Source organism: Saccopteryx leptura, chromosome 1 (genome assembly GCF_036850995.1).
Source record: "Saccopteryx leptura isolate mSacLep1 chromosome 1, mSacLep1_pri_phased_curated, whole genome shotgun sequence".
Classification (NCBI taxonomy): Eukaryota; Metazoa; Chordata; class Mammalia; order Chiroptera; family Emballonuridae; genus Saccopteryx; species Saccopteryx leptura.
In genome coordinates this window covers 190982284-191005813 of record NC_089503.1, presented here as the reverse complement: position 1 = coordinate 191005813, position 23530 = coordinate 190982284, and the positions used below count along the sequence as shown (strand labels likewise).

The window sequence follows — 23530 nt, the reverse complement described above, 5'->3', positions numbered from 1 at the left end:
ATCTACTGTCATGTTCCAAACAAGGAGGCATTCAGGTGAGAATCAGGGACAATGCATAACCTCTTACCTTAAGAGAAGTCAGAATATGACCATCAGAAAGCTGGTGGACCACAGTGGAAAGGTAAAACAAATAAAGTCCTAACTTTCATAAAATATATATTTTACTATTCATGATTAGTTATTAAAAACAAATTTCCTACTGATGCACATCAAAGAAAATCTAACAATTAAGCATCACATCCAAATTCCTAATTGTTATTGGCCATTTTCTATGGGCTTAAGGGTTTAATGAATTCTCTAGCCTGAGAGTTTAATGAAGTTCACAAACTTGGGGACAGTTATTATAATAGCTATAGTTTTATTTATAATTTTATAGTTCAGGGCCATAATCACTTGTCCAATATTTGGTGATCCAGAGTATCTAAAACTAAAAGTTGTTTCATAAGTGTGTGGCAACCTGAACTCACAGTCTGGCTGTCTATAGTCTTTACTGATCCACTTAGTATGAGTGTTTGTATGTTTACTATGGAAACAGAAACGTGTTTAATTACTCCATGCTGTGTCAGACCCCTTTGTAATGTTACATGCCAGATTTTTGTATGAAATTAGAAATTTTCTGAGTTCTGTAATCCCATCTGGCCCCAGATGTTTTGGGTAAAGGATTACAGAAAGAATGGGCATCTGGCTGACGGAACCCTATACTCACTAGCTCTAATTTGACTCTTTCTAGAACCATACAAATAAATTCAATTCTTGTCCATGTAATGGGTCCTAAAATATTTGAGGTTATCCATGAAAGTGCTATAAAGTTTTTCATTGCCCTGATATAGAATTCCCAGTTTTTTTTAATTCTTCTAGAATCTTTTCTCTGATTCCTTTTGCTTCCCATCCTGCCTGGACCACATCGTGTGTTACTCCAGCTATGTCTTCATTAGAACCAGGATTGACAGAACACATTATGCTTCTTAACACACCCAGTATCTGTATGGCCATACCCATCTCCTTTCTTACTCTGGGAGAAATTTTCCAAGCTGGACTATTTAAAAATCAGATTTCCCAATCTAAAGTAGATTCTCTAAGAATGGATGTTCTAAGACAAATCTTGGAACATATTCAGGGAATGAAAAAATCAAGAATACCTTTTATCAACTTTTCCTTTTATTTATTCCTTACAGTGCTTCTTCCATTCTCTTTCAACCCTGAATACCACGTCTGCCTTCTTCACTGTGAATTTATAAATTATCCCCACCTTCACTGAGGTCATTCAACAAGTGTTTATTATATAGAAGGCGTAGGAATTGTGAACAAAACCAAATCCCTGTCCTCTGCAGCTTACATTCTAGTAAGGAGAGGCTGATTATCACTAAATATACACTGGGTGCTGACATGGGCTCTGATGAAAAACAAAGTAGAGTGAAGGGAGGAGAGTTGCAGGAGGTGATTGTGTTGTACATATGCTAGCCAGGCAGCGCCTCTCTGAGAAGTGAGGAATAGCAGGGACTTAAAGGAGGTAAAGGAATAAACCAGTGGATATCACAAAGTAGAATATTCTAGACAGGATACAGCAAGTGCAAAGCTTAAGGAAGGAGTGTTGGAGAAGGGGGGTCAAAGTGGTTGGAACAGAGCAAACAAGAGGAGGGAGGTAGAGGATGAATACAAAGAGATGCTGGGGCCACATTGTGTAATCTGGTGGACCAGGTGAAGAAAGGACTTCAAGAAGGAGGGATTAGAGGGAGAACCGTGTGAAATTCTGCTCATGCCCATGTGCAGGAGAAGAGGACTGAAAGGTGAACTTTAGATTTGGCAACATGGAGGAATTGGTGACATTCGCAAGAGTACTCTCTATCAAATGGCTGCAGACAAACACTGGTTTAGATGAGAGCAGAGGAAGTGGAGACAATGACTATAGGCAACTCTTTTGAGGACCCTTATAAAGGGTCACAGAGAAAAGGGCTAGCTGAAGGCGAAAGTAGATTAAGGAAAAAAAATGTTTTTTGATAAACAGCATGTTTTTGGCCAATTAGGAATAATCCAGTAGAGGAAAAATTGTGACCCTTGTTCTGCTTTAGTATGTGTGCTTCCTTGAACCCATTTCTGCCTGTATCTCCCACATCTTGCTCCTTAATTAAGCCCTTCTTCCTCTTACATAATTCTAAGCCATTATGTTATAAATAGCTTTGTTTTACCCTTTTATGAGTTTTACATGGAGGAAATGTGATAAACTCTCTATAAACTAAGTCCTATGTCTAAAGGCTCTTCAATTCTCCACCAAAGAAAGTCTTTCTAAAAAAATAAAATCTAAGCTATTCACACATATTGTCCTTTGTAGAGAAATGTCAAAACCATAGCATAAGTTCTGACAAAACTGAATTTGATAACTTACTAGCTATAATCAAAAACTTTTCTGAACCATATGCAAAATAAAAATCACTGAAATTAAGACACTATCTTAACACAAGTGGAAAAGTAAGGGTAAAATTTAGTAAAGGTAAATAAAAAAGTGTTTGTGTGAAAAATGTCAATGGTAGTAACCAACACTATTTTTTTTGTAATAAAAGATGAACATTGCTGTTAAATGTGATTTTATAATAGATTTAGCAATCATGAATGACATATTTATTTTTACTATCCTAAGTTTGTGGGGCCAGGGAGTATTGTTTTACCATGTTATTGAGGAAATCTAAAATCCTCAGTATATACAGAAAGAACATGGTCATTCTTTCAGGACTTAGAAAAAAGCAATTCAGCTGAGCACTTTTGTGAATTTTCACCTAAATCTATGTCTAATATTGAATAAAAATTGTCACTACCTCATGATCTGGGAAAAACAAACCCTTCTTTTTCAAAAACAGTGATTTCAAATTAGCAATGAAAAATATGTGATCAGAAGCTTAACATTTCTAGCTTGTACATGAGCATAAAGATTTCTGGTAAAGTGACTATTAAACTGTCCGTTGCCATATTCAATTCCTGTGCAAGATCTTGAAAGAAGGCTACTCTTGGTTTGACAGAATATAATTCAGGCTCTTTATTTACACAATGGAATATGAACTCAACTGCTTATTCACCTAGTCCCTAACGTGAATTATTTCCCTTCCTCGTGAACAGCACATAATTATTGGTGTTCCCAGCACCTGTCCGAAACTAGCCACCTGCTTACTGACTACTGTTCAGTTGAGACCACTGGGATTTGAGATAACTGAGGAAACATACCGGCTGTCCTAGTTTTCAAAGTTATATCTTTGTATCAACTTAAATCACCAAAAAGCAACAGAACATCCTCAGAATGCATGTTGACTTCCCTCTCTTTAGAAATGTCTTCACTGAGTTAAAGTTTAAAAATTAATCTCAGTTTATATGGAGGATTTGTATTTTTTAAAAAAATAACCATTGGAGAAATTTCTCTGTCTTCTGTGTTTTTAGACTTATACTGACTACAGTTCACATTTCTTATTTAAGAGAACCAGATCAAAAATTCCTCCTAGAAATTAGAATCAAGAAAATGTGGTGGCAGTTTTGTTTTGTCTGACCAGTCTTACATGCTTTCCTTTTACAAAGATGAATGCTAAAGTCCATTGTGTTTCCATTACTACTTTTCCTTGAATTGAGTTCAGAATTAGCCCAATTAGAGTACTTATCCCCAGCATCTGATAAAGCACACGTGACCATTTTTTCTAAACAGTTTTTTTCAAAAGTTTTAAAGCATTTAGTCTTTAGAATCAAATACTTCTAAATAAGTAGAAATAAAAAATAATATACATATATAATGACTGTACATATATAAATATGGTATGTGTTAAATAGAAATATATAAATGTAAATGAACATATAAATATACATGAATAGGAAGAGGAAAATATTGATGGTTGTCTGTTTATCTTTCCCATCCTTTTGCGTTGTGAGAGTTGATGTGCTTCTATGGTCACAGCTAAAGCTGTAGAGGTTGAGTGTCTTGTGTATGCCTGGATTTGATCCACAGATCTACCACAAATTCGTACATGACCCCAAGCAAGTAATTTGACCATTTTAACTTTTCATTCCTCACTGCAGAAGTTGGATTACAACAGTACCTCATAGGATTTTCACAAGATTTAAAGGAGAAAGGAGATAAAGTCTGTAAAACTGTAAATGCTCTTAGCCCAGAGTTTGGTGCATAATTTTCAGTATTAGCTGCTATTTTGATGATCCAGGCACCATGCTAGGTGTAGGGTTAGGAGAGAAAAGACATTCCACTCTCTGCCTTCAAGGAGCTAACACTTTAGTTTGTTTTAAGACACTCTTTTTTTTTTTTTTTTTTGGAAGCTCTCTAATGGGAAAGGGATATCGAACTTGGGAAATAAATTGACAATTATCAATCCCATGATTTTGTACCCTTGCTCATGGAGAGAAATGGAAAGGATGCAGACTCTGAAGTCAACCAGATCTGGATTTTCTTCTTCTTTATTCTATTATGTGACCTCAAAACCCTCTTTGAGTCTCGGGTTCCTCTTCCTTAAAATAGAAAAATGGCATCTGCCCTGGCCGGTTGGCTCAGTGGTAAAGCATCGGCCTGGCGTGCAGGAGTCCTGGGTTCGATTCCCGGCCAGGGCACACAGGAGAAGCACCTATCTGCTTCTCCACCCCTCCCCTTCTCCTTCCTCTCTTTCTCTCTCTTCTCCTCCCACAGCCAAGGCTCCATTGGAGCAAAAAGTTGGCCTGGGCACTGAGGATGGCTCCATGACCTCTGCCTCAGGGCTAGCATGGCTCTGGTTGCAACAGAGCAAATGCCCCAGATGGGCAGAGCATCGCCCCCTGGTGGGCATGCCGGGTGGATCCCGGTCGGGTGCATGCGGGAGTCTGTCTGACTGCCTCCCCGTTTTCAACTTCATAAAAATACAAAAAAAAAAAAAAAAAAAAAAGCAAAATGACATCTCTCATGTTTGGTTGCTAGGTGGTTAAATAATGGTACACATGAAACACACACTATATAGGGCACTCCACTGGCTCATTGCAAATGCTCTTTCCCTTCAAATGAAAAAGCAGTCAGTTTTTTAAACAACTCTGACTGCTAGGACAGTTTTCTCTGTTCTCAGATTAAAGCAGCCCTTATTATAAATTCTACCAATTGATTGTGCTTTGAACCTCTTCAATATGATGCTCTTTAAACAGGAACATAACCATACTTAAAGTCACCTTGTTGTCTTCCTTGGGCATATTTGATTACTGCAAATTTATCTATGTATCTTCTCATTTAGCCATCATTTCTCTATCTAGTGTGCACACATCCTATTAAAGATTCTTTAACTGCTTTGTTTAAGGGAAGATATATCACATCTATGTAATTTAGCTTTTCCTCTAACCAAGGAGTTTATAAAAGTTAGAAAAACTAGTTTGACACGATTTCAAATTGAATCCTTATGGGCCATCCTTATGTTTCTTATAGGGCATCCAAAATTTGCTTTTCTATAAGATGAAAGAAAGTGAATATAAAACTCATATCTTTAACTTTCATGTATAGTCATTCAAATTAAATTGTTATTTATGGATGGAATTATAATGCTAAACCAGTAAACTCAATATTCAAATAAAATAAAACCCCACATAGTTTACTCAAAATGTGAATTGAACATCCAGACTCAATGCTGAAGAGTTCACCAGAAGGAGGCAAAAAATGAGAGATTTAGATCTCAGCCATAGGTATTTGCCCAAATTTATCCCTGTGATATTTTAGCTTAATTTTAATTTCCCTATTCATCCTTGTTCATTCATTGAGTCAGTCATTTTTCAAACAGCTAGCAAATACTTGTGTGAGGTTTATTATTCTTGGTAATATAAAAATAAATGTAGATGATCTCTAACTCAAGGAACTTACTAGTCGCTAAGGCAAAGAGACAGATATATAAATACCATGCCATTTGCAACAACGTAGAGGCTACTATGCTAAGTAAAATACGCCAGTCAAAGAAAGACAAATACTGTATAAAACAGAGAAACTAAACAAAAACGCACTCATAAAAACAGAGACCAAAGGAATGGTTACCAGAAAGGGGGGGGGGGGGTGATGGGTGAAAAGAAGAAGGTGAGCGAGAGGAAGATACTGGGTACAGGATTTGGAGCACAAGAGTAGAGGAAGGTCAGAGCCAGAGATACAGATCTGAAATCTTCAGCATAGCAGTGATAGTTGGAATTACACAGTGGAGATTTCCTATGAAACTAGAGTCAAGATTGAAGTTAAGATTGGAGTCCTGGGAGGAACGATAACATTTGGGGGGAAGTTTAATAATTAAGAAGCAGCAGGCCCTGGCCAGTTGCTCAGCGGTAGAGCGTCGGCCTGGCGTGCAGGAGTCCCAGGTTCAATTCCCAGCCAGGGCACACAGGAGAAGCGCCCATCTGCTTCTCCACCCCTCCCCCTCTCCTTCCTCTCTTGTCTCTCTCTTCCCCTCCCGCAGCCAAGGCTCCATTGGAGCAAACATGGCCCGGGCACTGAGGATGGCTCTGTGGCCTCTGACTCAGGTGCTAGAGTGGCTCTGGATGCAACAGAGCGACGCCCCAGAGGGGCAGAGCATCGCCCCCTGGTGGGCATGCCCAGTGGATCCCGTTCGGGCGCATGCAGGAGTCTGTCTGACTACCTCCCCGTTTCCAGCTTCGGAAAAATGAAAAAAAAAAAAAAAAAGAAGCAGCAGCAGCAAAAGAGATTAAGAAAGCAGTTGGAAAACTCAGAGGTTCTCTGAGGACCAAAGGATAAGAGAATTAAAGGACTAGTTAACCATGTTAGTCATGAGTGTGGTAGAGGATCAGGAAGCTGGTGAGTCCACCAGATAGGAAAGCACTGACAATGCTTTGATTTAACAGAGAGGTTGATGTCAACAATTTATGTGTGTGTGTGAAATTTTTGTTTCATTTGCATTGAAATGAGAGCATAGCATCCATCCATCCCCATTTTTCCTCATTTCTAGCCTTTCCAAAACTGTAGGGAAAGTTTTTTTCTGTGATAGTTTATCCATGTAATTAAAATATTCTACATTTATAGAATCTTACCCAGTCATTAATGAGATCAGATGCTAAGACATTAATTTGTTTGGTTGAATGAGCTTCTTTAAAATTCATCTCTCTTAACCCACATACACTTCACAAAAATAGTGTCAGGAAACACTGGTGGACATCATCTCTGCTGCTTGGCTTTGTGATCAGTATATATTTGGAGGTTTTTGACTATAAATATAGAACATGTATGTCTGACTGTCATGGAATTCTATATTTTAGGCTATGAATATTCTTCAAATTTAAGCTCATATTGCCTAACCTGTGGTGGCACAGTGGATAAAGCATCAACCTGGAATGCTGAGGTTGGCAGTTCAAAACCCCAGGCTTGCCTGGTCAAAGCACATTAGGAGTTGATGCTCCTCTCTCCCTCTTCTCCCTCTCTCCTCTCTAGAAATGAATAAATCTTTAAAAAATAAACAATCAAATTTAAGCTCATATTGTTAGCAGAGGGGCATGGCTGCATCATGCATTACCATGAAGTAAGTGGAATACGGTCCATGCTACCCCCCAGCCCTGTGAGCTGGTGCTCTGCACCCTGGGCTGCCCAGCAAGTCTTTCTTCAGCTCTGAGCCACATTCCTATCACATCAAGTAGCTCAAAGTGTTTTTTTTTAAACCTTACTTTCCTTGAGTTGGGAGCAACTTTGTGCTCACCCTAACTGCTCCCTGGAAGCAGTTGAGGTGCACATGCAACAGTCCCTCTGCGAAAGCCAGAGATTGTCACTGGTGAAATTCTGAAGTTCAAGTCCAATTCTGAAATGTGGGCCTGAGAAAACTTAAGGTCTTTTTTACTTGAGCTAATAAGTGACATTTTGGTGGGTTTCTTCCACTATATTTCAGGGGTTTTATGGTTTTGTGTGTGTATATTTTAAATCAGTGAGGTCAATACAGGAGACAAAATAGTCAGAAGCAAACTCCCCCAAATCACCTTTAAACCCACAAGGTGGGGACCCATAACTTCAAGGCTGCCACTCCTATTCATAACCAGCGTCTCCTGTTTCTCTCTGTGTGTGTGTGTCTTTTTTTCCCTTTCTCTTTTGGGTTAAGAAATTGTCAATTTGTAGGCAGATAAAATGTTGTTTCAATGAAGTGAGGACATTAACATGTTTGGTTGAATGTGTTTCCTTTTTACCCACAAACACTTCACAAAAATAGTGTCAAGAAACACTGGTGGACATCATCTCTGCTTCTTGGCTTTATGATCAGTATATATTTGGAGGTTTTTGACTATAAACATAGAACATGTATGTCTTTACAGACAGAATCCTAGATTTTAGATTGTGAATAGATAATAATAGTTATTATATCTAGCTTATTGTTAGGAGAACCATCTCCACTGTATAAAGCCGCAGACATGTAACATCCCAGCTCTGGGCTGCCCTTAAAGCTACACAGGCTCCAGTAACGAATCAAGCTACTCCCAGCAAGTGGGTTGGAGCCAGCAGGAAATGAATCCGTCTGCCAGAGATACTTATTTAGACAAAATTATTAATGTTTTGTGGCAGAAAAGAGGCTCCCTTTCTCATTCGATTGAGCGATGAGAGCATATCTGTTTTCTTGATAAGATTGTGGCCAGCCTGGCTTTTCCTCTAGAAAGTAGATAAAAATTCTTCTGCCTGTAGGCTGCAGGGACATCTGGTCTCAGTTCTCTGTGTCTGCGTCAGCGAGTATCTCTCTTACTCATCTCACAAACTGTCTCTAAACTTAATCACATGGAACTTTTTGTATATGTTAGCCTGACAATAAGTGGGTCTGGGTTAGGGAAGAGAGGACAGAGAAAAATGTGTCTCTATTAGAGAAAGAAGCCACATATTATGTTTAGAATAACCCTTAGTGTAAATGCAACCAGTTATATCAAGGACAACATGTGATTTGCTTTGAAAATACCAAAATTAAAATGTAATTGGGATTTAAACTAGTTTCAACAAATGTTTTGATAAAAAGTATTTTTCATTTGGTTACTTACCTCTGTCTTCTTTATAATGTAAACCCTAAATTGAAAATACTCTCAACAAATTCTGTAATTAAAGTATTTTTCCTTTGGTCTCCTACCTCTGTCTTCTCTATAAGATAAAGTTTAATTTTAAAATAGGCTCATTCTCCTGAAGTCAAATTTTCTATGTTTAATAACTTACTTGTAAGTTTAATATCTTAAAAGCAAATGAAGTTGTTACAATTTAGAATATTTGTATGTAAAGAATAAAAATTCACACAGACATATTGAAATTTAATTAGCCTCCTTTAGGTTACATATACAACTTTATTTTTAGAAGGTAAGTTTAATATAAGAGTTTTTTAAAGTAAATTTAAGCTTTAATATTTAACAATGTTTTGTTTTCCTCTGGTCATTTCTGCCCTTTAAAATAATTACAGCCAAGGGATACTCCCAGTACTATTTCTCACAAACGTTGCTGGTTCTCTGTAGCATCTCAAAGTCTGTCGTTACCAATTAATGGTGTTACATACTCTGTCACCTACATAAGCTTGAATTTCAGGTTTTCCAGTCATTCTAGCATTATTACCCTCCAGCTTTATGGACAACTTGCTGGGTAAGCAGGCTGGAGATCCAATATGACTCAGGTATGCAATAGCTTGGACTCATACACCTAGAATTAGGACGGGAAAGCCCTGTGTATGTTCGTAAGTCAGACTGCTGGACTCCTTCCCCTTCTAGACAACTGCGAACCCTGAAGTATGCGGGAAGTGGGGAGTGAGGGACAAGACCAATGGCAGCTGAAATATTCCCTGCTTCTGAGTCCAGAAACTCTATTCACTGAATTAGGAATGAACAGAGAGTGATAGCTCTAATTTGAGGCTCATTTAAATGACCTGAGTTATCTGGCTTTCCTCTTTAAAAAGATAGAAATTATTACAAGAAGATAGAGGTAGGCATGTTGGTGCTAGCTAGAGTAATTAAAACCTGCTGTCCTAGGAACAAACAGAAAACTTAAAAAGTAGACACAGGATCAAGTTAAATGCAACAAACATTAACATAAATGTCAAATTTTATAATCATTCTATACCAGTTATTATTCTTCTGTCTAAAAGATACAGCTACATTTCTGGTTTTCTAGTCTCTGCTTTCTGTGTTGTTGTTTTTCCAAAATCGTGAAAAGTGCTAAGTGAAGAGTTTACATTACCATATGATTTGGTTTTGTTCATATTTTTTTTTCTGTTATCTAGATTGCTGGTTGGAAGTTGCAGTTAGAATTAGTCTATCAAAGACATCATCCAAAAATTCTTTCTTCCACTTTTAGTTCTCTAATAGGATGAAATCTTGATTAACAAGTGCCCTGGTAGTCCTCTTTGTGTGAATGCAGCAATATTAAAAAGAAGATATCAACCCTGGCTGGCTTGCTCAGTGGATAGAGCATCGGCCCAGTGAATGGATGTCCCGAGTTTGATTCCTGGTCAGGACACACAAGAGAAGTGACCATCTGCTTCTCCCTCCCCATCCCCATTCCCCTCCTGCAGCCAGTGGCTCGATTGCCTTGAGCATTGGCCTGGGAGCTGAGAATAGCTTGGTTGGACTGAGCATCAGCCGCAGGCACTAAAATTAGCTCAGTTGATTCAAGCATCAGCTCCCAGACAGGGTTTGCCAGGTAGAGCCCATCAGGGTGCACACAGGAGTCTGTCTCACAATCTCCCCTCCTCTCACTTAAAAAAACAGAACATATCTTCCTGAATTGTGCATGAGCACTATGTCTGTCTCTGCACACCATCCATAGACCTCACCCACATTGGACCTGAAACTCAAGTACAGGCAAAATTGGGAAGCCAAGGACTGTCTTCTTTAAACCAACCATGTTTTCCTCCTCCTTCATGTAAATAAAGTGCTGTATTTCTTTATAAATGAAGTATTAGCCCTCTTTCTCTCCCCGCCTCCTTTCCAAACAGAACAAATTGTTCATTTCTGTTTATCATTTGAAAGGTTATCAGCACTATTCCTTTTCACGTAAAGCCTTTAGCATCTAGTTGTGAGATGAACATCTTTTTCCTGCTTCGTTTCAGAAGTTTTCGGCATTGTTGAATGAAGAGTGAGGCAGGAAGGAAAGAGGATGGAACATGGACAAGTAGTTACTCAATAGGCCTGAACTGTGGCTGATGGTCGCCCAGTTGGAGAGCCCAAGGAGGAAACACTTGTATTGGCAGCTGTCTTGGGTCCTCCGTCCCAGCTACTCCCTCATTATTTTTCTCCTTTGAGCCAATACTGGCAGTGTCTCTCTCCAAGGGCCCATTTTTTTTTCCTGTCTAAAGTATGGAAAATATTTTTGTCAGAGTTTTGTTGAAATAAAATTGGCCTTTGGAAGAGGCGACATTCATTTAAGTGAGATGGGACTCAACAAAGTGCTAAAGTGAGCAATTTTTCCTCGTTTGGTGTTATAACCCTAGGATGTTCAGTCTTACTGTAAAGTAGAGAGGGGTAAGCGCGTGTGGCTGTCTAGGGGCTCAGGGTGGCCACCCAGTTGGGGCTTCAGGAAGGATCCCCCAGTTCCAGAATGCTGGTTCTCAAAGGGCTGCCCACCGGCCACCTACTCAGATTCTTCTGGGTGCTGCTTCTAAATGCCTTTCAGAGGGACTAACCCAGAGTATAGGAGAGTAGGATTGCAGCCCTGCATTTTAATACATTTCCATGATTCTCCTCCTATATTGGAAGAGTAACTGCTCGAGATTCTGATGCAGTTTTCCAGCTCCCTAAATCCTGTGTGCATCTGGAGGCTATCAGGATGCAGTGGCTAACTCAGCCGTCATGCACGTGAGAAACTGAGTCATAAACCAGAAAGTCAGTTTGAACTGTGGCCTCTGAGTAGCAGGTATCCAGTGGCAGCAGAAGAGACATGTGCTTCTGGTTCTCTAAGTGATGGTCTTTACATTTATTACTGTGTACACAGTAGTCTTCTTTCATCCCCATTACCACCCCCCCCCCCATCAAAAAACAGTGTGAAAAATTAAAATTTATCTTTGAAACAAGGCTTGGCTGTCAAGCTGCTCCAGAAGGATTCCCATCAGCTCTGCCTGCCAACCCCCTCCTCCAGGACACAGCTAGACCTCTACACACCTAGGTGGTGGTACTCACTGCACTATCCCAGCTGACCTGCTTATGTGTGTCTCTCTCCAATTAGATGTTGAATTTAGTTGTCCTTATAAAATTGAGCTAGTCCCAGTGCCTGACCTGGAGTTACTCCTCCATAAATGGAGAATTGTCAAATAAACGAATGAGCTAAAAGATCTTGTGAGGGTTCATTGACACACATTCTTTATAGTTTTCGTCATTTCCACTGTAAGAAATGGCTGAATTTGTTTTTATATAGAATTAAATGTGTGTGTATTAGACTCGGTTTCCTGTGATCCTTATAAAAATGTGTGTTAAGAACAAGATACATAAGACTGGGAGAAAACTAAAATGTTTTTATGATCTGAATACTTGTGAAGTATATTTTTATAAATGTCACAAATGCTTTAAAGTGTTCCTAGTAAATATAAGAGAAGATCTACTGAATTTTGGCTAAGTGCTTAAAATAAAGTTTCCTTCGTTCCCTGTCCAAATACTTCAACTTAAATTTACTGGTAGTTATTTTAGAGGAAGATGGGGACTCGGACTCTGCAATCCTTGGTTTGTTATAAAGAAAATATTTTTGTTTTCAAATGTTTGGAGGAAGGATTAAAAGCAATTTATGGCCTGGACAGAAAGTCATAAAAGTGTTAACAATGGATTGTCTTCTAAATTGTCATCATTTTCTGAAATTACTAACAATATCAATCCCACAGGCCTTTTATGTCCTAAAGGAATTACTTTCATTGGTCACACTCTAAGGTTAACTATAACATCAACCTTGTAGCTCCTCTGTTGTATTATTTGTTGCATTGTATTGTTTAAGTACAGAGATTTACTCAGCTGTGTAGGAAATAAATTCTCTCATTAGCACTTGCCACAGGACTCAAGAACTATATTTATAATTTCTTTGAGGAAATAGGCTTCGAGATATACATACAAGGTCTTTTATTAAATTGCCATGGCCTTTTTACTTTTACTTTCTTCAGAAGTACTTCATTTTTAACTCCCAAGGCAAATCATCATAACAAAATAGTACAATTAACCATATATGTTATTTTTCATCTGATGAAAAATAAAACATCTCTTTTGTTCATAGAATTTCAGTTTGTTGATTTCTTACACTATGTTTGAAGTAATCATGTATAACTGTTTATAGTATTTTAAATTTTAGAAGTTTTTAATTAAAATTTTAAATCTTTGCAACAAATAATAATACTTATATATTATTGATCTCTTTTACAGTTTGAAGAAACACAGGGTCAGTATTATTAGGGCATTAACCAGCATCTCCTTGCAAAGCCAGAACTGAATGCAGAACTTAATCTTCAAATAACATCCTCTTTTAACTCCACCTCTGGCAAATTCAATACCAGTTTCCTTGGCGTGAATGTTCAAAAAGAAATCTTAGTGGTATTAAAATGTTATTATTGTTCACTCTCTGTTTTCAATTAAATGATTGGTTCCCATGCTTGATGAAGTTCAATTTTTAAAAAACTGCCCAAGTATTCATTGCAAATGACTTTCATGCATGACTATGATGTGGAAAGGGAATCTGAAATCATTTTAAATAAGCATTTGAGTTTTTATGTGCTGCTGTTAATTTAATTATTTTAATGCTTCTGATTTATGTTAAGTGTCTATTCTGATTATGCAACAGAGCCAATCTGAGTATGTTCACACCTGAAAGATGAGGACTGTTTCTTTACTTTCTTATATCTAAGACTCCTTTAATACATATATAGACATAAAAATATTTATCTGTTTGTATACTATTCCATTCTACATTCTTTGATTCCAAGTTAAGAACCCCTGGACGGGATGTGAGGACAATATGGCTATGACAACTGTCACTCCATTGATCGCCAGGGTTGATTTGGCTGATCTGGCTGGCTAGGCGGGTGTCCCCTTCCTCCCTCACTGCTCCATGTGCGTCCCTCCGGAAGCTGTGCGCTTGGTCGAAGCAGACAACCTGCCCCGACAGAGGAGAGGACCATTAGTTGATCAAGGGTATACAATTAGTTGTGCCCCCTGCTAGACCCTCCAAAAACAGGCTCTCAGGGCCCTTTTGTAGGAGAATGTAGGGTACTCAAGCTTCCAAGACTCATCCAAATGAGATGCTGCATGTAGCAATCTGCCTTTCTAAAAATAAAAAATACAACAACCTGAATGAATTTCCCTCTAGTTCTAACATTTAGCTAACATTTCTGTGTATTCTTTTCTCCAAAAAAATGAAACCCTTAATAATTTGGTGTTTGCTCACCAACCATAAGGTGGAATGCTGTGATCTATGCATGTTGTCTTCTCCCCACCCAGAGTGAAAGAAGCCGAAGAGGTGTGTAGGCAGAAAAAGGGAAAATCACTTTATAAAATAAAACCAAGACATGACTCTGGAATTGTAAGTATTTAACTTTTCTGTTCTTTACCCTGTGATTGTCTTTGGCTTTTACACTGTTATGACAATATATATAAACAAAATATTTTAATTATTTTCTCTTGTTTGAAAAAGTAATAAGCATCTAACTTAAAGAATTCTCTCTTCCTAATGCCTTTCATTAGCCCCAAAAGGCTGAAAGAATCCCAGTATTCAGCATTTCAAGTTGAAGAATTAAGATAAATCTACTACAAAATGCTTATATATGGATACGGGTGTGTAGGCAAGAGTTGGGGCTAATCTTTCACTTTATTACACATGATCACAGTACAGGGCTGTATTTGAACCCAGAGTGGCTGTTATAATTGCATTAGTGACACTGGGATCTAAAACATAATGGGAAATTCCAAGTGTAGAGTTGTCCTTTGCTAGACTAGAGGATTCAGACCTGGTTTATACCCAGAAATGGCACTGCACAGTTGGCTGCTCAGCAGCTGTCAGTCAATAAACTGAGTTTAACAAGCTATTCTAAGTTTCCTTCTTGCTCACTTCTTCCTTAAAAATAAAATACCAAGCTTTGCAGACTAGAAGGGAAGGGCTTGGTGAAAATGATGAGTTTTTCCTCATGGTACTGTCAGTATTTTGTGCCACAAAGTAAGTAAATGATTCTCTTTTAATTTTTCAACTTGATTCTAGAGAGAGGAGAAGGGAGAGAGAGAGAGAGAAACATAAGTTTGTTATTCTACTTAATTATGCATTCATTAATTGATTCTTGTATGTGTCCTGTCCAGTGATCAAACCTACAACATTGGCATTCAAGATGATGCTCTAACAACTGAACTACCCAGCCAGGACTAAATGATGTTCTTTTAAATGAAAAATTGAGTTAGGCTTTAAAATAGAATTTTGAATTGGATTAGTCTAACATAGTCAAAGTGGAAAAGGTGTTAAAACAACCCAAACTTTTATATGATTAAACAGCCCTCTTTAGAAAAAGTTATGAATTATGACTTTAGTTAAAAGCAGTTTTCCCTTCAAAAGTCTTGTACCAGATGGCTTCACAGGTGAATTTTACCATTCAAAGAATAATTAACATGTATCCTTCTCAAACTATTCCAAATAATTCAAGAGAAGGAAAGTCTTCCAAGTTCATCTTATGAGTTCAACCTTATCCTAATTCTAAAACCAGACAAAGATATTACAAAAAGGGAAATGTGTTGACCAATATCCCTGATTAACATAGTTGTAAAAACCGTCAATAAAATATGAGCAAATCAAATCCAGCAATATATTAAAAAGGTCATACACCATAATCAAGTGAGATTTATTCCTGGAATGCAAAGTTGGTATAGTATTCACAAATAAATTAATGTGACATACCACATAAACAAAATGAAGGATAAAAATCATATTAATAGGTGCAGAAAAGCATTTGACAAAATCCAGAATTTATTTATAATAAAAACTCTCAGCAAAGTGGGGATAGAGGGAACATAATTCAATATAATAAAAGCCATATATGACAAACCCACAGAGTACTCAACAGGGAATAGATAAAAGCGTTTTCCTTAAGATCAAGAACAAGACATCCACTTTCAACACTTTTATTCAATATAGTATTGGAAAACCTAGTCATAGAAATCAAACAAGAAAAAGAAATAAAAAGGATCAATATTGGAAAGGAAGAAGGAAAACAGTGATTATTCGCAGATGACATGATATTCTATATAAAGAAACCTAAAGATTCTACCCCCAAAAAATCTACCAGAACTGAAAAATGAAGTTAGTAATGTATCAGGATAATATTTAAAATTTGGTTGCATTTTTATACACCAGTGATGAACTCTCTGAGAAATTAAGAAAAGAATCCCATTTACAATTGCAACAAAAAATATACCTAGAAATAAATTTAACCAAGTAGATAAAAGACCTGTACTCAGAAAATTATAAGATATTGAAGAAAGAAATTGAAGAAGATACAAATAAATAGAAGCATATACCATGTTCATGGATAGGAAGAATTAGCATTGTTAAAATATTTATATTACCCAGAGCAATTTATAGAGCCAATCCACTTCTTATTAAAATACCAATGACATTTTTTTACAGTACTACAACATTAATTTTAAAATTTACATGGAACCACAAAAGACCCTGAATAGCAATAGCAATCTTGAGAAAGAACAAAGTTGGAGGTATTGTGCTACACAATATCAAAGCTATAATAATCAAAACAACATGTAACTGAATGTTTACAGATGAGAGGAGGATTGGGAGATTTGGTGAAAACGATGAAAGGAGTAAGAAATAGAAACTGGTAGTTACAAAATAGTCACAGGGATGTGAAGTACAGTATAGGGAATATAGTCAATTACATTGTAACAACTATGTAAGGTGCCAGGTGGATACCTGAAATATTGGGGAGAATCACTTCATAAATTATGATTATCTAATGACTATGTAGTACACCTGAAACTAATATAAAATAATATTGAATGTCAACTGTGATTTAAAAATAAAATTAAGAAAAAACAGCGTAACAATGAGTGCCTTGAACTATTAGCTAAGTACAATAACTAGCTAGCTACCTAAATAAATAAAAAATTGCAAATTTTTTTTTTAAAAATTAAAGGCTGCTTCTCTTTCAGTTTCTCTATCAAAAATTTTAATTTATGACAAGTATTATGGTATATTTTATTTCCCATCTTTTTAATTAAAGTACATATTTAAAGTGTATGGAACAAGGAGGAATAATTACTTTTTAGTTAACCTCAATCACACTTTTATAAGGATAGAAACAGCTGATTAGATTTTCACATTAATGTATTTGTACATAAAACTGAGAATGAGAAAGTTGAGTTGGCACTCTTTCATACTAATTAGAAACTAAATGTTAAAAACATTTTTTTCTCTCAAAAAGATATAGTGGTTTGTCTTGGTGAATATTCTAAAAGATGAAATATATTCTACTCATATATTTTTCCTTTATGGGCTCGTTGATCTTTAACCTTTCCCAGAGAATCTGATCTAAATGAAAAGGTCTTGTTTGGGCTACTCTCCACTCCATACATTTTTTTTTAAAGTCGTTTCTAACTATAACTCTTATCTGCTGTATCTATTTTCAGAAAGCAAAGATAAGCATGAAAACCTGAACAAAGACAAAGCAGAATGCAAATGAGTGCTCTCTAACCACTGACAATATTCAGCGGACCTGAAGGTGGGAAGGAAACCACGTCATTTTGATCATTTTTCTCCTTGACCTCTTGCATAATCTTTGTGTTTTCTAGGCAGTTCCTGATTGTTGAATTTTACTGTACATTCATATAAAAATACAAAGCAGTAGACCAGTGGAGAATTTGACATCTTTTCTTTTTGTAAAAGTTTATGGTACTATACTGATAGACCGAAACAGCATGTATGAGAGGCAGTATCAGCATAAATTCTGAATATGTTCCACATGAACCAGAATTTTCCTTTAATGAGAATATTCCTTATACAGCAGAATCCTTTCTTTCTACTGACAACCAAAACTCCACATCACTGCATTTAGACTGACAGTTAAAATGTTCTTTCTAGTGAATTATATCAGTTTCACATCTACATATACATTTTTCTATTCTAAAATTTAAGTACCATTTATATAGCAAAATTGAGGCTTTCCCAAGTCTTTGAGTTGCTCTCCATAAATATATATTTGTGAAAAAAGATTATCATTTTTTTACTTGTAAGATAATGAGTAGAAAAAATGTAGCAAAACGAAACCCCTTTCTTAGAAATCATTTAATGTAGGCAGGAAACCATTTTGTTTATAGAGGGCTTTTATCAGACCATCTTTGGAGACCCTACATAAAGCAAATCTATGTGCCTCTCTATAACTTTGCTATTGCCTTTCACAAAAAAAGTATGACTCAATATTTTGAAGGAATTTAAATAAATGATGCTCATAAAATTACCAAACATGACTAATTGTCATCTAGGGAAATAAATACATTTTCTGGATGAATTATCATACCTGCCTGAGTATTTTGACATAATTGGGATTGTCGTTATGGATTATGGCAGATGATTAAAAGCTGTAAAATGAGTGTGCAATGATTAATTATCTAAATGAGCCTAAGAAAGTGTTTTATGTTGAAGGGCAAAAAGTAATTTTACTCTTCTGAGAGTAAAGTCCACTTATCATGCATTGTGATGGTTTTGTCTAATGTGAATAGGTGTGGTTTGTAAAAATTATTTTAATATTTGTTGAGGGCTATGGCTGTAGATAAAAGGGAGAATTTATTGCTGTTGCAAACCAATTATGGAAAGCAACTAAAAAAGAAAATATTCTGACTCATAGCTGTGTTTGTATTTATGTAAAGTATGATCTCTTACCGTTTAGTTTGTTGTTCAAGTGCAAAGAAACAGTAGTGGGTTTTGGTTGTAGTTTTGTAGTTTTCCTTCACTCCCTCCAATGTGTATATTAATATTCTTCTATGAAAATATAGGGCATTTAACAAAGATTGCTATGTGCAATACTGTATTTAGTGTTTCTATTTCAATTTTTTAGGATGTTAATTTATATGAAAATAAAATAAGTAGTAAAAGAGTTCTGTGTCTATTGTGTGCATATTTTGCCTAAGGATACTTGAAAAATGAAGCCATCATATTTAAAACTCGGAGAAAAATAAGTTAGGCCATCTTTGAAGATTTTTAAAAGTTCTTATTTCAAACTTAACAGTTGTTAGTAGTTAAGTATTTGATGACTGCTTGTTCTAAGAGATAAAATAATTATTCTGCTACATCAAAACATATTTTGAAAAAGGTTGAAGTTTTCCTAATGTAATTTTAAGAAAAAGTATTTTCTGCTTATGAACAATAACATATTAGTGTTTGAGAAATCTTTTAGAAATTAGATGCAACCCTGGCTGGTTGGCTCAGTGGTAGAATATTGGCCCAGTATGTGGCTGTTCCCAGTTTGATTCCCAGTTAGGGCACACAGGAGAAGTGACCATTGACTTCTCCACCCTTCCCCTTCTCCCTTCTCTCTCTCTCTCTCTCTTCCCCTCCCACAGCCATGGCTTGATTGGTTCAAGTGTATTGATCCAGGCACTGAGGATGGCCCCATGCAGCATCCTCCTCGGGCACTAAAATAGCTCAGGTGCAAGCATGGCCCCAGATGGGCAGAGCATTGGCTCCAGATGGTTTGCTGGGTGGATCCTGGTCAGGGCACATGTGGGAATCTGTCTTTCTGCCTCCCCTCCTCTTACTTGAAAAAAGAAGAAAAAAAAAGTTAAATGCAAAAATTATTTGATACTGATTAAGTGGTGAAGGGCTATTGAAAGATAAGACAATAGAAAAGTTGTGGTGCAGAGAGATGGATTTATATTCACAATATGTGCTGAAAACTAGGCCTGATGCTAATAGAGAAACATGAAAAGTTTCTTTTTTTTTTTTTCATAAATAAGCTTTGCACTTAGGTCTATCCTAATTTTTCAATATACTATAAAAATAATCACTTTTTTCATCACCTACATGTTGGCTTACCATCTACATTATGCCAAGGCATAGTGCTAACAACTGCACGTTTAAACAGGAAAGAACTGAATTTTATCAAATAACTGAATGTCAAGTTAGGAGTAAAAAGAATAGAAAGCAACAATTACAATTCATTGTAAGATCAAATTCAGAAAGTAAAAAACCTAAAATCTCAAGGGATTGATGGGAGTTAAGCAATGAAGAGGGAGAAGAGAAATCAGAAATGGAAACGTAGTCCTCAAATGCCCAAAGAAGGTGCCCTTTCTTTTAGGAGTTGTCACTAGTTCAGATTGGATGGAGGGAACAGAGTATAAAGAGAAAGAGTGGAGATAGATGTTACTTAAAGACATAGGAAAGGATTTTGTAGTAGACACTGATGAAATTTTGTTGTATTTTGGGGTCAAATACCTTAGAGTCATCTATACCTTGTTGCTCATAGTAGGGTTGTGGAGGAGCAGCATTAACCACCTGAGAGCTTGTTTGAAATGCAGCCTTAAAAGTTGTCTAAATGGTTGTTTTCCAAATGTTTGGTGGGAAGGGGATGATGACGCATGTCTAAGAGAGGAAGCACGGTGAGAGAAGAGCACAGAGGCCCAGGCCACCTGGCTCAGGGGATGGAGCATTGGTCCAGCGTGTGAGCATTTTGGGTTTGATTCCCAGTCAGGGCACACAGGAGAACTGACCATCTGCTTCTTTCCCCAACCCTCTTCCCCTTCTCTCCCTCTTCCCGTCCCACAGCCAGTGGTTTGATTGGTCTGAGCATTGGCACTGAGTGCTGAGGATGGATCAGTTGGTCCAAGCATAGGCCCAAGATGAGGATTGCCGGGTAGATCCCAGTCAGGGCACATGCGGGAGTCTCTCTATTTCCTCTCTCCTCATTTTAAACAAAAGAAGAAGAGTGTAGAAAACAGATACAAAATAGCCTACATGTCTGTGGAAAAATGGACTCTACACACATAATAAGAGGCAGGATATAAGCTATAACGCTGAAGACAAATGATCAGTTTCTTGATCATTGAAAACTGAATTAATTAGAAACTTTATGAAGTAGACAGTAAGTTATTTTAAGCTATAACATGACCTGGTTTTTATTTCTTAAAAGTCCACTTTGTATCCAGTATAAAGGATAAAGTGGAGGTCAGAAGATCTATAAAGAGTCTAATGTAATTCAAAAGATAAAATGAGAATTAAGTGAGATGTTACTAGAAGAGATGGAAACTGGGAGCTGAAAATAAAGATGTGAAGGTGGTAAAATAGATAAGGGAAACTCTTGAGTCTTTAGATGTGAGAAACAAGAAGGAAGATTGATTTTAAGATGACAATATGGTTTCTTGACTAGGTTATTTAGGGAAGAATGACTCCATGCATTAACCATACAAGGGAAATGCTTCAGTCACATTTCTTTATAAATATCAGTGCTTTACAGAAACCTTTGCTAATAAACCTACCAAGAAAAGCAACCCCCAAGACTTTATCCCCTTAATCAGCTTCATTTTCTTTATAGCATTTATCAGTATCTGATATTATATAGTTATATGGTTATTAATCTATAGTCTCATCAACTCAAATTTAAACCCAGGAGGATACTTTTGCTCCTGGTATTAAATGTGTAATATTAGAAGCAATATGGGACACTCGATAAAGAATTATTAATTTTGTAAATGAATAAATGAGAGGAAGAGAAGAAGTAATTCTAGAGTTAAAAGGACTGAAGAGCCTGACCGGGCAGTGGCGCAGTGGATAGAGCATCGGACTGGGATGCGAAAGACCCAGGTTCGAGACCCCAAGGTCACCAGCTTGAGCGAGGGCTCATCTGGTTTGAGCAAAAGCTCACCAGCTTGAGCCCAAGGTCACTGGCTCGAGCAAGGGGTTACTCAGTCTGCTGAAGGCCCATGGTCAAGGCATGTATGAGAAAGCAATCAATGAACAATGAAGGTGTTGCAACGAGCAAAGAAAAACTAATGATTGGCTTCTTATCTCTTCGTTCCTGTCTGTCTGTCCCTATCTATCCCTCATGTGTGCTGAACATCCAGTTGGATATTTTTAGTAGATGGAAGATATAGATAAAAAATTCATGAAAGAGGTTCAGTTCTGGAAATTTTGATATAAGAGACATCTGCATTCAGGTAGGAGTTGAAATCGCCTAGAAAAGCAGGAATCAATTTTAAAAAATAAAACCAAAATACTAAGTGAGGTTGAGATGAAACCAGTGTTTAAAAGAGAAACAGAAATAGGTCACCAAAGAAATTCTGGGAAGATCAACTAGGGAATTAAGAGCTGGGAACCACAAGAACTAATTACAGAAGTCAAAGTAAACAGCATTTCAAAAAGAAAACTCCACTGACACCTTCTGATTGCCCTTCGAACTCATTATTATTATAAATAATAAGTATAAAATATATGTAATGAATTTACTTATTCAATATTCTATTTAAAATTTTGCTTTTAGGGAAGCAGTGTGGAGAGGTTTAAAACACGAGTTCTGGAGTTTCACTCCTGGTGTGACTGTATAGGTTTCTAAGAGAGTAACATTGCCACCAATAGTAACTATAAACTCTTAACAATAAAATAAGTAACTACTTGGAGGTTCTGGAGAGTGAACAAAGTAGGGAGAGTCTTGGATGACAGAGAATTGACAAGATAAGAATGGTCAGGGACCTGAGGACGATCTTCAGTAAGGGTGCTGCACTTGACAGCTACAATCCAGCAGTCTTCTTGGCCAGAAGACAGTGGGACAACATCTTTAAAGTCCTATGAGAGGAGAGACCCTGTCAACCAGAATTCTATGTCCTGTGCAAATATACTTTTAAGAATAAAAGTAGAATAAAAACACTTGCATGTATAAGAAGACTATGAGTAATTGTCACCAGCAGACCTTTACTACAAGAATGTTAAAGAAAGTTGTTCAAATTGAAGGGAAATGACACCAAAGGAAAATACAGATCTTCAGGAAGGAATAACAGGCACTGAAAATGGTAAATACCTAGAAAAATATAAAAGGCTAGTTCTTTTGCTTTTGTTTTTTAAACACTTATAGTTTAAAGCAAGAGGTATATAATGTCATTTGAAGAATTTATAATGTATACAAAAAATGCATAAAACAATTATAAAGATGTCATAGGGTAGGGGAAGATACTGAAAATTTTCTACATTTTCATGAAATGGTACCATATTAATTCCAAATAGACTGTAATAAATTAAGGATGTATACTCTAACATTGTATAATATAACCCTTACTGCAATCTCTAAAAAGTTATGGAAAGAGCTTGACCAGGCAGTAGTGCAGTGGATAGAGTGCTGAGGACCCAGGTTCAAAACCGCGAGGTCACCAGCCTGAATATGAGCTAATCAACTTGAGAGCAGACTCACCAGCTAAAGCGCAGGGTCACCGACTTGAGCATGGGATCACAACTATGAATCCATGGTCGTTGGCCTGAACCCAAGGTTGCTGGCTTGAGCAGAGGTCACTTGCTCAGCTGGAGCCTCCTGGTCAAGGTACATATGAGAAAGCAATCAATGAACAAACTAAAAGTGCCACAACTATAAGTTGATGCTGCTCATCT

General features: G+C 36.9%; 1 protein-coding gene across 1 annotated transcript in view; it reads left to right on the top strand.

The window, feature by feature from the left end:
• FMN2 (formin 2) overlaps positions 1-19037 on the top strand; it is a 386045-nt gene extending 367008 nt beyond the window's left edge. Inside the window, exons 17-18 of the mRNA XM_066383454.1 lie at positions 14392-14473; positions 17575-19037. Of these exons, the coding sequence (XP_066239551.1) occupies positions 14392-14473; positions 17575-17601 (109 nt within the window). The 3' untranslated portion in view covers positions 17602-19037. The remainder of the gene's footprint in view (positions 1-14391; positions 14474-17574) is intronic.
• Positions 19038-23530: the final 4493 nt, after the last annotated feature.